This window comes from Benincasa hispida, chromosome 1, assembly GCF_009727055.1.
Source record: "Benincasa hispida cultivar B227 chromosome 1, ASM972705v1, whole genome shotgun sequence".
Classification (NCBI taxonomy): domain Eukaryota; kingdom Viridiplantae; phylum Streptophyta; class Magnoliopsida; order Cucurbitales; family Cucurbitaceae; genus Benincasa; species Benincasa hispida.
In genome coordinates this window covers 4,347,414-4,359,054 of record NC_052349.1, presented here as the reverse complement: position 1 = coordinate 4,359,054, position 11,641 = coordinate 4,347,414, and the positions used below count along the sequence as shown (strand labels likewise).

General features: G+C 31.4%; 2 protein-coding genes across 6 annotated transcripts in view; both read left to right on the top strand.

Moving 5' to 3' along the window:
• Positions 1–1,009, top strand: part of LOC120081409 (probable calcium-binding protein CML22) — an 8,217-nt gene extending 7,208 nt beyond the window's left edge. For 2 of the 4 annotated variants that reach the window (XM_039036253.1, XM_039036270.1), the window contains exons 4-5: positions 75–249; positions 642–1,009. In XM_039036253.1, coding sequence (XP_038892181.1) covers positions 75–249; positions 642–748 — 282 coding nt within the window. In that variant the 3' untranslated portion in view covers positions 749–1,009. The remainder of the gene's footprint in view (positions 1–74; positions 250–641) is intronic. The other 2 variants (XM_039036261.1, XM_039036277.1) reach the window with 1 other exon arrangement.
• Positions 1,010–2,012: 1,003 nt separating this feature from the next.
• LOC120082482 lies at positions 2,013–5,947 on the top strand. 2 transcript variants are annotated; one of them, XM_039037680.1, is made up of 3 exons: positions 2,013–3,225; positions 3,848–5,319; positions 5,586–5,947. In XM_039037680.1, exons 1-3 carry the CDS (start codon positions 2,622–2,624, stop codon positions 5,643–5,645), a joined length of 2,136 nt encoding a protein of 711 aa, XP_038893608.1. In that variant the 5' UTR covers positions 2,013–2,621; the 3' UTR covers positions 5,646–5,947. The 2 variants fall into 2 exon arrangements, with proteins under 2 accessions (XP_038893608.1, XP_038893600.1); XM_039037672.1 differs by having other exon boundaries at positions 2,018–3,225; positions 3,755–5,319.
• The last annotated feature ends 5,694 nt before the right edge of the window (positions 5,948–11,641 follow it).

Here is an 11,641-nt window from a genome sequence, read left to right as displayed (position 1 = left end):
CCCCCCACCCCACACACACAGACACACCCACATTTCATTCTGTTAGCCATAACCATCCTGGAGTTTTGTTACAGAAATCAAAGCTGGGTTCACCTCAACTTGAAGCAACTTTTGACACAATCATCCAAGCTTTCATATTTCTAGATAAAAATGGCGATGGCAAGCTCAACAGGAAAGAAATGGTCAAGGCTTTGAATGAGGCTTCTCCATACGAGAGATCCCCTGCACGCATTACAAAGACTAGATTCAGTATTTCTCCCTTCATTAAAGATACTCCATATTCGTTTCTGTTTTTGTTTTTACAAATCATTCTTGAAAGTTAAAACTATCTGGTCAAACAATGTGTCTAATACATTACTCATTTGAGCTAGAAAAGTAGATTACTAGATTGACACATTAAATTTTTTTCTACTTATTTACTTTCAACTTTGATTCATTTTGGTCTCCGAACTTTTATAAATTAACAATTTTGGTCTCTTTACTTTCATTTTTAAGGGACTAAAATGGTGATTTCTTAAAAGTATAAAGATCAAAATAGTCAAAGTTAAATGTATAGAAACAAAAATCAAAAGTACAGGGATTGCAGTAGTATTTAAACTTTGGTTTTATATTGATTTCCAACTTTTTCTTGATGAATGCAGAAGAAATGGACTGGAACAACAGTGGGAAGGTGAATTTCAGGGAGTTTCTATTTGGTTTCATTAACTGGGTTGGAATCGACACGGATGAAGAACTCTCTCTTAAATAAAGTCGAAACAGGAAAGAAGACTTCAAGGCAATCGTATAGAAATGAAGACAATGGCTTGAAAAATAAGGTCAGATGGATACGATATTCAAAACTGAACGACTTGCCTAGTGATTATAGTGACATACTAATCACTATTGTTTGTTTATTTCATTTGCTGAATTGTAATATTCGGACGATCTTGTGAATTAGATTACATAATGTTATTCTATTGTCATTATTGTATATGATGTTAGACACGAAAATAACTCAATTCTTCGAGACGATGGTATGCGTGAGAGATCTAACCATCTGATTTTTACGACGTATGTCTCTCACCCATAGAACTTATTTTAGTTTAAGTTCTTTTGATCATATTTAAAATTATCTATAAACTAATTTATATTGTGAAGGAATAGTAATTTAAATGTGTTTGGGCAAAAGTGGTGTTAAGGTGGGAGGATCATTTGGGAAAGTAGAGGAGTAACCGATTCCGAATTAACGATTTGGAGAATACTAGGCCGTGTTCTCACCAACTTAACTAAGGCACCTTTTGAAGTAAGATTTGACGTTTATTATATACATACTTCAATCTAAATCAATGAGTGGCTTTGATGGATTTAAGTGAGTTTTTCGATTTTTTTTTTTTTGCATCTCTATAGAAAAGTTGTATGTTGCACTGCTGTAAAATGTCATAAAATAACTTAAAAAGTTTTAATTTTTAAAAATTGTCAAATAGATTCATAAACTTTTTATTTTAAAGTTACATGTCATACTCGAATCTCCTACTTCTAAACTGCTGTATTAAAAAAAATGGAAAATATTAGTTTAGACCATTAAATCTTCAATATATCAATTAAAATTTTTAACTTTTGTTAGTGTATTAATTTATATTATATTTTAAAATTCGTTAAAAAAATATGTATTATGAACTATTAAAATTGATGTATAGATGAATTTTTAAAAAAAAAATAATTAATTTAAATTGATTTGCTTATAAAATTTTTTTTTTAATTTTTTTAAATAAACTTCTAAAATTTTAATTTTAAATTTCGTAGAAGTATTGGTTATAAATTGATAATGTTCTTTAAAAGAAGAATATATCAATATAAAAGATCAAGAAGCAAAATTGTTTTTTGTTTTAATTTTGAAAAACAAGTTGAAAGAATTCTCAGTGCGCTCATAAGCGAGTCACGCGCTCAGACGCTCAGAGGGCGTGGACTACACGTCAAGATCAGTCAAAGCTAAGGGCCACGTGGCAATCCCATCGGCGCCAGATCTGGCGTGGAAAATATCCTAACATGGTCCGTGCAAATCGACTCGCTTCGCTAAGCTCGTCTTTATCCATTTTTCTTCCTTTTCCAAATTCAATCTTTCGATTTTTCTTCCCATTTTCCTCAGCGTTATGATCCTCTTCATCACACGACGTTATTAAATCAAACTTTTATGGAAATTTATTAGGGTTTTTATATTCGAGAAATCGAAAGTGGAAACGGCCACCATTGAATCACTTTAATTGTTCTTGTTCTTGGAAGCATATTGTTCTTAAGTTGCTAGAGTTGAAAGCTAATGGAAGTTCGATTGAAATGTTGGTTTCTGTTCGATTTTTACACTTCTGCTGTTTAAGTTTTTGTGGGTACAGTTGATGCTCACTGTAGCGGAAAAGTGAAGTTTGCGGTTGTATTTAGTATAGATTCGTAGATTCAAAAAGGCACTCGTTCGATTGTCTGAACTTCTCACCGGCGAAAACGGGGGTTTGTTTTATATTCTGTCGTTTTCTTTGTTGCTTGAAGCATTCATTGTATCGATCTTATTTCGGTTCGTCGTTGACAAGGTGTTTATATTAGCGACTAGAAAAGTAGTGGCTGCATTGGATATTGAAGTTATTTTGTAGGAAATGGCATGTGAAGCTATACGACTGTGGACATTTAATGGATTAGTGGCTGCATTTCTTGATCTTGGTATAGCTTTTTTATTATTATGTGCCTCGACTCTTGTTTTCTTTACATCCAAATTCCTTGCACTGTTTGGATTATGTTTGCCTTGCCCTTGTGATGGGCTATTTGGAAACCTTAGTAGTGATCACTGCTTCCAAAAGTTACTAGTGGATCGTTCGTCCAGAAAAATATCTTCAGTCCTAGATTCGACTAGGAAAAAGTTCCCATTAGATTCCGTGTGGGATGAGCCAAAATGTTGTTTTAAGTCAGTGTTGGTGCACGAGAGGAATGTCAAGGAGGCTCATGTTGAATTGGAAGGTGAAGCATCAGGTTGTTCCTCTTTTAAAAGCAGGTCACCACAAGGTATGGTTTATGGAGACTTTCCCAGTGTCAACAAATTGCGACGTGGAGGTGGTCTGGATGTCAGGAAGGTCATATCAGCATCTCTGAACAACATTTCACAGTCGGATGTGGAACTGGAAGACCTTTCTCATTCTCCTTCAAGCTTCAGTGGATTTGGGGATAACAATACTGAGGATGGCTTCTTTTCTGTTGATTCTGGAGGTGATAAAATTTAATATATACCATTTGTCATTCTTTCCCTGTCAGATCAACTTAAAATGCCATGATCATTTATGTTGCCTTTCCGTGCCAGTTACGAGCTTATTAGGACGACAAATGGCTGACAACTATGTCTCTGGAACTTTGTTTTTATTGTAGTATAGTATTTATCCTAGGACTCTTAACTGTTGGGGGATTGATTGGAAAATTGGGTTTTTAGAAGTTATAGAATTGTACTTAATGGAAACCAGATTATATTTTGAATATGAATTTTGGGGGTTGAGATCATACATTTTGATATTTCAGATGATTTACTTTTTGACAAGTCTGATACATTTAATTTTCAAGTGAATGTCTTGAATAGTGCAGTAAAAGTTTTCTTTATTTGGTCATGCTCATCACTCTATTCCTTATTTTACTGTACCATTATTTTCTAACGGAAGTTTTGAGTTTCCTTGTGAGAGAAATTTTGCATTTTCTTCTTAATTTTCATGGTGATAACTGCAATCTGGGTGTTCTACTTAAATTGTAGATGAAAGGGAGGCTTCATTAGACAACAGCGACCAATATAAAGTATTTCCCAATCTTGAACTAGATGATTCTTATGATGGGAAAATATGTGCAGAGATGTATGAAGCATCTGTTGAAGAGGCTGGGAACAGGTGCAGAGGGGAGTTATGTTTGGATGGTAATGAGAGTGATACAATCAAACTATTGGAGCAAGCACTTGAAGAAGAGCAGACAGCGCGTGCTACCCTGTACCTGGAGCTCGAGAAAGAGAGAAGTGCTGCTGCCACCGCTGCTGATGAGGCCATGGCTATGATATTGCGTCTACAGGAAGAGAAGGCATCAATAGAAATGGATGCTAGGCAATACCAGAGGATGATAGAGGAGAAGACTGCTTATGATGCTGAGGAAATGAGTATTCTTAAAGAAATTCTAGTGAGGAGAGAGCGGGAAATGCATTTCTTAGAGAAGGAAGTTGAAGCTTTTCGGAAAAGTTTCTTTGATGACGATGGAGCGGGTGTTGATATGCTTGACTCGGAATTTACACCTGCAAGGACCCCTTGTTCCCCTTATCCAACTGAAGATCCATCACATATGCTTCAATGCATTAATAGATCCCCTAGAGACGAGAAAGGTGCCAATTACAAAATACATTCTTTGCAATATGGGATACCATCAGTGGAGTCGCGGAACTTAACTTTCGAGTTTGGGGAGGAGTCGTCATTGATTCCAGCGGATGAAGTTGCTGGTGCTGCAAAAGCTAGGGGCATGTTGTTGCACCAAGTTGCTGATAACTTCAAGAGCAGTGAAGAGATTGACTATGAGTTGCAAGGAAAGGGCATGATAGAGGATGAGAAGTTATACATTGTACCAGGAGAAGTAAATGAACTGGATCCATATCTGCAAAGCAACGAGTCAAATGGTTTAGGTAAGGTTGAGAAATGCACGGAAGTTATTGCAGATGAACAAGAAAAAGTTGACGAAGTTTCATATGACAAATTGGCATTGACTAAAACAATTCGTCCTTGTCTTGAGTACAATTTGGAAAAGAATGGTGACCATCAAAAGATGCGGACAAGAGATATCGACTCTGTGAACACTACAGATCCCCATCCTCATGATATTCATGTCGTTGAAGATGAAGCTAGAATTTTAAATGAAGCAATTGCTAATGCAAGTGAAGAACCATCGGTTAATGGTACCTCGAGTATTCCAGTTAAATGTGACAGTCCATCCTTCATCTTGTTGCAGAGTGAACTAGAAATCATGAGAACCAGCTCAGATGCCACTAGTAGATTCCCACCAATGGCTCGTTCTCGAAGCAATTCCTTGCGTTCTGAATTGCGTAGAAATTCAATGTCTGCTGTTGATTATGAAAGGTCAAAAATTGGCAATGAAGTTGAGTGGCTCAGAGGAAGGCTAAAAATTGTTCAAGAGGGAAGAGAAAAACTCAAGTTCTCTGTGGAGCACAAAGAGAAGGAGAACAATCAGTTGCAACTTTTAGAAAACATAACAAATCACCTTCGCGAAATCCAACTGATAGATCCTGGAAAGATAGCTCTGCAGGCTCCATTGCCTCCATCCTCAAAGGTACATCAACCAATCTTCAGTTAATTAATTATATACCATATGCATAAGATCTATACCCACTAATATATTGTTAAACAAATTTAACAGCTCAGTGACATTGTAGAATGAAAATCTTTTTTCTCCATTCATCTTATTGCAAGGAAAACATAAATGCTCTGCATTTCTGAAATTCTGCCTGCCTTTTTAATCATCGTGGAGCCATTCTTGACATCAAATACACATTTTCCTTATCGACATTGTTGATGATCTGGTGGCTCTGTTTTCAGGATGTGTCAAAGAAACGTTGCTGGCGAAGCTCATCCTTGAGCGTTCACAGAAGCAGCTAGCTAGTTTGAAACCCCCACCTAGAAGAAACAATAAGAATAAAACGAAACACCATAGCATATCACACGATACAGCATCCTCCGGGTTAGAAATTCTAGTCCTTTTTCCCCACTGCCATACAAGACTATAAGTCATCTGTAAATTAGGAATAACTTGACATGTCATGTCTTATAGTTTGACAGATAATACCTTCTGTACATTCTTTAAAAAAGGTTTGATGCGGCTGATAGAATGTAGTTGCCATATTTATAACTGTTAAATGCATGAGAATGAGATGGTAAGATGCTTTTGGTTATTCATCTAAGATTTTGTAGAAGTAGCAGCCATATTTGGTCAATTCAAATAACTTTTTCGATGCCCAGGCATCAAAATTGAACTGAACCATGCTAAAATAGAGTTGGGAGGTTCATATTTTATGAGCTTCATTGGGTTTTCCTTCAATATAATATTGTGATATCTGATTTTTTCCCCCCAAAGTAGGACACGGAAAGGTAGAGTTCCTCGAGAATTTCTTCATATAGGTCTGTTTCACTTTCAATGTTTTTCCTTTTATGTTGCTGTGGCAATAGGTAATTGCTTTGTTGTTTTTCTTTTTTTCCTTTTCTTTTTTCTTTTGGTTTTTTTTTTTTTTTTGCTCTGACATTTAAAAAGATTATTCATGTTTGAATTATATAAAATTTTGAAATTTAATGATCTTTTGAGGACTAAATGTGCATTTTCTTTTTCCAAGTGCTTTTAATTTATGATATTGAATGTGAAGAATATTGACATTGAGGCTAAACGTAACAATCAATCGTAATATGATGTCAAAGCAGTAAATATGGCCTAAATTCAACTCAAACTAGTCTTTGAAACTGAAATTCTGGTTTTAATTGATAAATCTAGACTAACTTAAATGTTACGTCCATTAATTTAATAAAATAAAAGAACTATATAATAACAAAAATTGAAATTACTAGTCAATATTGTTCTTTTGTTTGAGGGAGTTCACTTTGGAGATTATAACAGATTATAATGTCCAAACTTGTGTTTTTTTAACAACAATTTTCAACTTTGATTTATGTATCCGTTTTAGAGCATGTGTGATAAAAGCACGTCACTTCATTTAACATTGATATATCTTATCAGAAAAACGTATGCTAAGGGTATATCATTGATATGTTCTTACAAATTTGTCGAGAAAAGAGAGAATTGAAATGGATTCAATCTCAATCAAACTCTTACTAGCGGTTATTTAGACTAGGGTGCACGGGTTGGGTTGTGGTGTATTTTTGGACCAACTCGAATTTAGTTGGCAATCCAAATTATCCAAATATATCCAATAATTAAAATCTTATAAAACTAAATTCTTATCTATCAAATATTTATAATATCTATTATAAACATGGTACAAAAGCAAATATTTTTAAATTTTGGTTCGGTTGGGTCAACCCAACTTATTTTAAGATTAACGTAGAGCAAAAAAAACTTTCTGAATTATTAATTTAATTCTATCAAATCTTACTTATAATTTGAATTTTAACTACGTAGATTTCATTACTATTAAAATGAAAAAAAATAAAACATACATAATATATAAAAATTATTTAACTCAATTATTACAATCATGTTTACCAATCTATTGGTAGACATGAAATACGAACACTTTTTTTTTTTTTCTTTTTTTGAAAAAAGAGGAGTTAACTTTTAACTTGCAATTGATCATTTTTAAAAACAATTACTTAAAAATTAATGTTATTCAAGTATTATATGCAAATACTTTGAATACCCATTCACAAAACTAATGGGTATTCAAAGTATTTGCATATAATTTGCAATGGATCATTTTTAAACAATATTACTTAAAAATTAATGTTATTCAAAGGCAATCGATAAGAAATACAATGTAGGACTATTGCAAACTCTCGAAAATATAACAAATACAATGTAGGAATATTGCAAACTCTAAAAAAAATATAAGAAATACAATATTGTTATATTGCAAATGCTTTCGCAAATACTCTATATACATAAGTTGGATTTACCTTTGTAAAAAAAAAAAAACTATATTTTAATATAATATATTACAACTTAATGTATATTCAGAAAGCCAAATAAAAGCATAAGAGTTAAAATAAAATATTTAAAAGTATAAGTAAAAATACAAAATTTTTAGATATTCAAACAAACCATTTACAGTTTTAAAATATTATAAACTCTTAAGAAAGATGCATAATTTTTAAGTATTTTCTTGAAAAATTGAAATATGAACCAAAATAAGGAAAAGAAATCATGGACTTGTGAAATTGCCTAAGGTTTATGTCGAAACAAAATCACAAGATTAAAGGGCAACAAGATTGAAAAAATCTCAAACTTTTAGTCAACACTCTAGAAGAGAAATTAAGAAAAAACCTATAAAAAATTGTCAAGAAAAAAACTATGAAAAATTGAAGGAAAACGATAAATAATGGGGTATGAGTTTAGAAAGAAACATTGAGGTGTCGGAATCTAAAGGTAAATGTAGTCATCGATATTATCGTTAGTGGGTCTCGATTTCACGATATTACCATTAGAAAGGCGGTGTGTTATGTGTGCGGGGAAGAAGAGGGAAAAGAAGGAGGAGAGCAAGAGAAAAAAGAAAATTGAGAATGAAGGGATTTTGAAAACTAGAATATCATATTTAGATACATAAAGATTTTTTTAAAAGAAAAATAGGCAATGTAACTAACTTTGGGTGAAATATTCTTTTTTTTTGAGGGGAATACAATGATGAATCTACCCGCGGTATGATTTGCTAAAAATCTTATTAATTCTAAATTCTGTCAAATATCCAAACAAAACCTAAAATTTTGCCATATTATCCAATTTCTCTTTTTTTTTATTCAACCCTAGACCCGACCCAACCCAATTCAAGAAAAATAGAAAAACTTCAACCAAATCTAAGAATAAAACTAATCTAACACAATCCTTATAGTTTGGATAGATAGTCCATATAATTCGAATTATCGGATCATTTGAAGATTCCAGGCTATTAGACATCTATATTATTGCAAAAAGAAGGCAATTCTCTAACTTATATATATATATAAACTTTTCTACGCTATTTTTTTATGTTGTAAATTGTATTTGGCTTGTTCTCTTATTTGTGCTGTTCCGAATCTTCATATTTTTCATTGTTGTACTATATGTATGTGTTATTATTTCTAGCACCAATATGAAGATAAATGATTTACTTTACAACATGTAAGTTCTATTTTTGCATTTAATTTTTTTTTTTAAAAAAAAGAATCAAACATATTATCTCACAATTTCTTATAATAGTTTGCATCTTTTTTAAGTAATAGAGTTGAACTCTTAGTCAAATACTATATATATATAAAAAAAAAAAAATTTAAAACTTATATTTTTTAGTTTTCAAAACTAATTTTAAATTTGAAAGGACTAACGAGAAGGATGGCAAAATAGAAAGTTTCATTTTTAAAAATGCAAAAGAGAAATTGAAATTAGATAAATAACAAAATGATTTTTTTTAATTATTATTTGAGATTTATCCATCAACAAAAATATCCCCACATGGAGTAATTTAAAAAAAAGGACAAAATACAGTTATGGTATCGGGGTTTGAAGTTAATGTCTATTTGGTCTTAGAAGTTTAAAAATGAACACTTTAATCCCGAAGATTTGAGAAATGTTTCTAAATGGTCCCTAAGGCATCTTGGACCGTTAATTGAGTAAAAAAATGATGTGATCGTTAAATGATGAGTTAAATAATTGATTTGGCAAAATTATCAATTTGATATGATTTGTTTAATGTTTAATCTCTTTCTCCTTTTCTTCATCTCCCTCATCTACGTGCTTTTGAAATTTAAGAATTTAACGAAAATACACTTAGAAAATATTTTAAGTGAGAGAATATCTACTAGACATATATATATATATATATATAAAAAACCAAATCATTAACCCTTAGCAGGAATCTTCCAGAGGATTAACTCTACCTTGCAAAATAACCTAAACCATCAATAAAATGGTTACTTTAATGAAGATTTTAGAAAATTTGCAATAAAGAAAATGGAAATATATTGTAATTGTAATGAATACCCTTTGTAAATTATAATCAAGTTAAAATAAAATCTTCAAATTTAATTAATGCATGTGGCTTATTATTTATTATTTGTGGGTAGTCGTTCTCGTGATTCTGATCAAGCTCTCCTTCATTTCTCCTCTCTTTTTCCAAGTGTATTACTGCAAAATTAATTAAATCCATTCCGTCTTTCCCTATATGTGCATTTTTAACTTCGACATTCATGTCTTCTCCTTTATTTTCTTGATCGAGCTTACCCGTTATCTAACTTTTTCTAACTTATCCATTGAATTGGACGGTACATCTCAAATATTATGTAATCTTATCTTTACCAAATATTATAATGTAGTTTCTCAAATATTTAACTCAGTTTATGTTTTCATGGTTATATGAATTTCTATACATTCAAATGATTTTATTTATTATACAAATGGATCTCAAGTGATTGTTTTAATTTTTAAAATTTTGGACAAGATCAAATTTTGCTAAAAAAAAAGGAATATATAGAAAATATATAAAATCTTCGTACTAATCTCGTGCATATTAACACTGAAATTATATATATATGAGATTTATTAGTGAACTCTTGGGCAAATTAACGGGGTTTTTTTTAAATGTAGTTTTAAAAAATATTTAGAAAAATATAGTTGTTTTCAAAATATTTAAGGAAATATAGTTGTTGTAAGTAGGATCCACATCCAAGTTGTGATAAAATGTCTCGTCATATCGGGCATGACATCCGACTGTTGCACCTGGTAGCTACTGTTCGTGGATTGATTTCTGGTTGTGTATTTATATTTTTTTTATTCGCTCAAAATATCATGAATGAGTTTTGGCACAGTGGTCATGGGTTCCATGCTATGAAGCACAGATAAAGATACGGCTACATGATACGGACAAGATCGGATAAGGCGATTCGTCAATTTCTAAAAAACTAAGATACAGATACGTCTAGAGATGATACGTTGAAGATACATTTTCTTTTTCTTAAAAAAAAATCTAAGATATAGATAAATTTAGCATACAAGTTTAATAACAATAGCATAAAATAGAATACAAACACTGAAATACAATACAAACAAAGTACATCTAAGGTGTTGAAGTACAATAGTTAATAAAATGCAATAGAAAAGTGACTCATATTGCAAAAAAGAAGAAGAAGATTAGAGGGAGAAGTATGAAGATAAACGAAGAACTTCTTCATTGAATTGCTAAAGATATCCAAATGATTTATATTTTGGTAGACTTTGTGGGGACTCAAATGTGAAGATGAAGATTAGATGATTCTAGTCTAGGGTTGGTCTGTTATTTATTTGTTTTCCTTTTAGTTTTGGACTCGAGTAGTGAACTTTTTAAATAGGTTGCTTAGTTTTAGATTGGGAACGATTAGGTGAGTTGCTAGGTTTTTTCTTTAAAAAAAGTATGCCTAGAAATAGATACGTCAAATCGCGTATCAGATACGTATATGAGAAGTATCTAGAAGTATCGATATCTGATATGTGTCTGATACGGATTCTTTGCCTCACATGAAGTATTTGTGCTTCATAGGTTCCATGGAAGTGTTTAGTGAACTTCAATCGAATGTTTGAATCCCGCTTCACGTTCTTTTTTATTTCACTTAAAATCACTTTTAAAATATTAATTATATTTTTAATTTTTCAATAGTATAAATACAAATACAAATACAAATATATAAATATTTTTTATTTTTAATAAATTATTAAGAAAAAAATAATAGTTTTAATTTAATAAATAATAGATAGTAGATTGATTTTTTTTTTTCTAAAAAAACATACACATATTAGACATAAAGTTAAAATTTATATATATTATAACAACTAATTTTACCGGCCTATTATACACATGGTAAAGTTTAAGACCATATATAAAAACAAATTTAAAAGTATATGGGCTAAACTTTTAACCTTATATAAA

Excerpts from the sequence above, each read along its gene's own strand:
- LOC120082482 (XM_039037672.1), top strand. The coding sequence starts at position 2,622 with ATGGCATGTGAAGCTATACGACTGTGGACATTTAATGGATTAGTGGCT. Across the intron at positions 3,226-3,754 it reads CTTTTCTGTTGATTCTGGAG|ATGAAAGGGAGGCTTCATTA; the intron begins GTGATAAAATTT and ends CTTAAATTGTAG. Across the intron at positions 5,320-5,585 it reads CATTGCCTCCATCCTCAAAG|GATGTGTCAAAGAAACGTTG; the intron begins GTACATCAACCA and ends CTCTGTTTTCAG.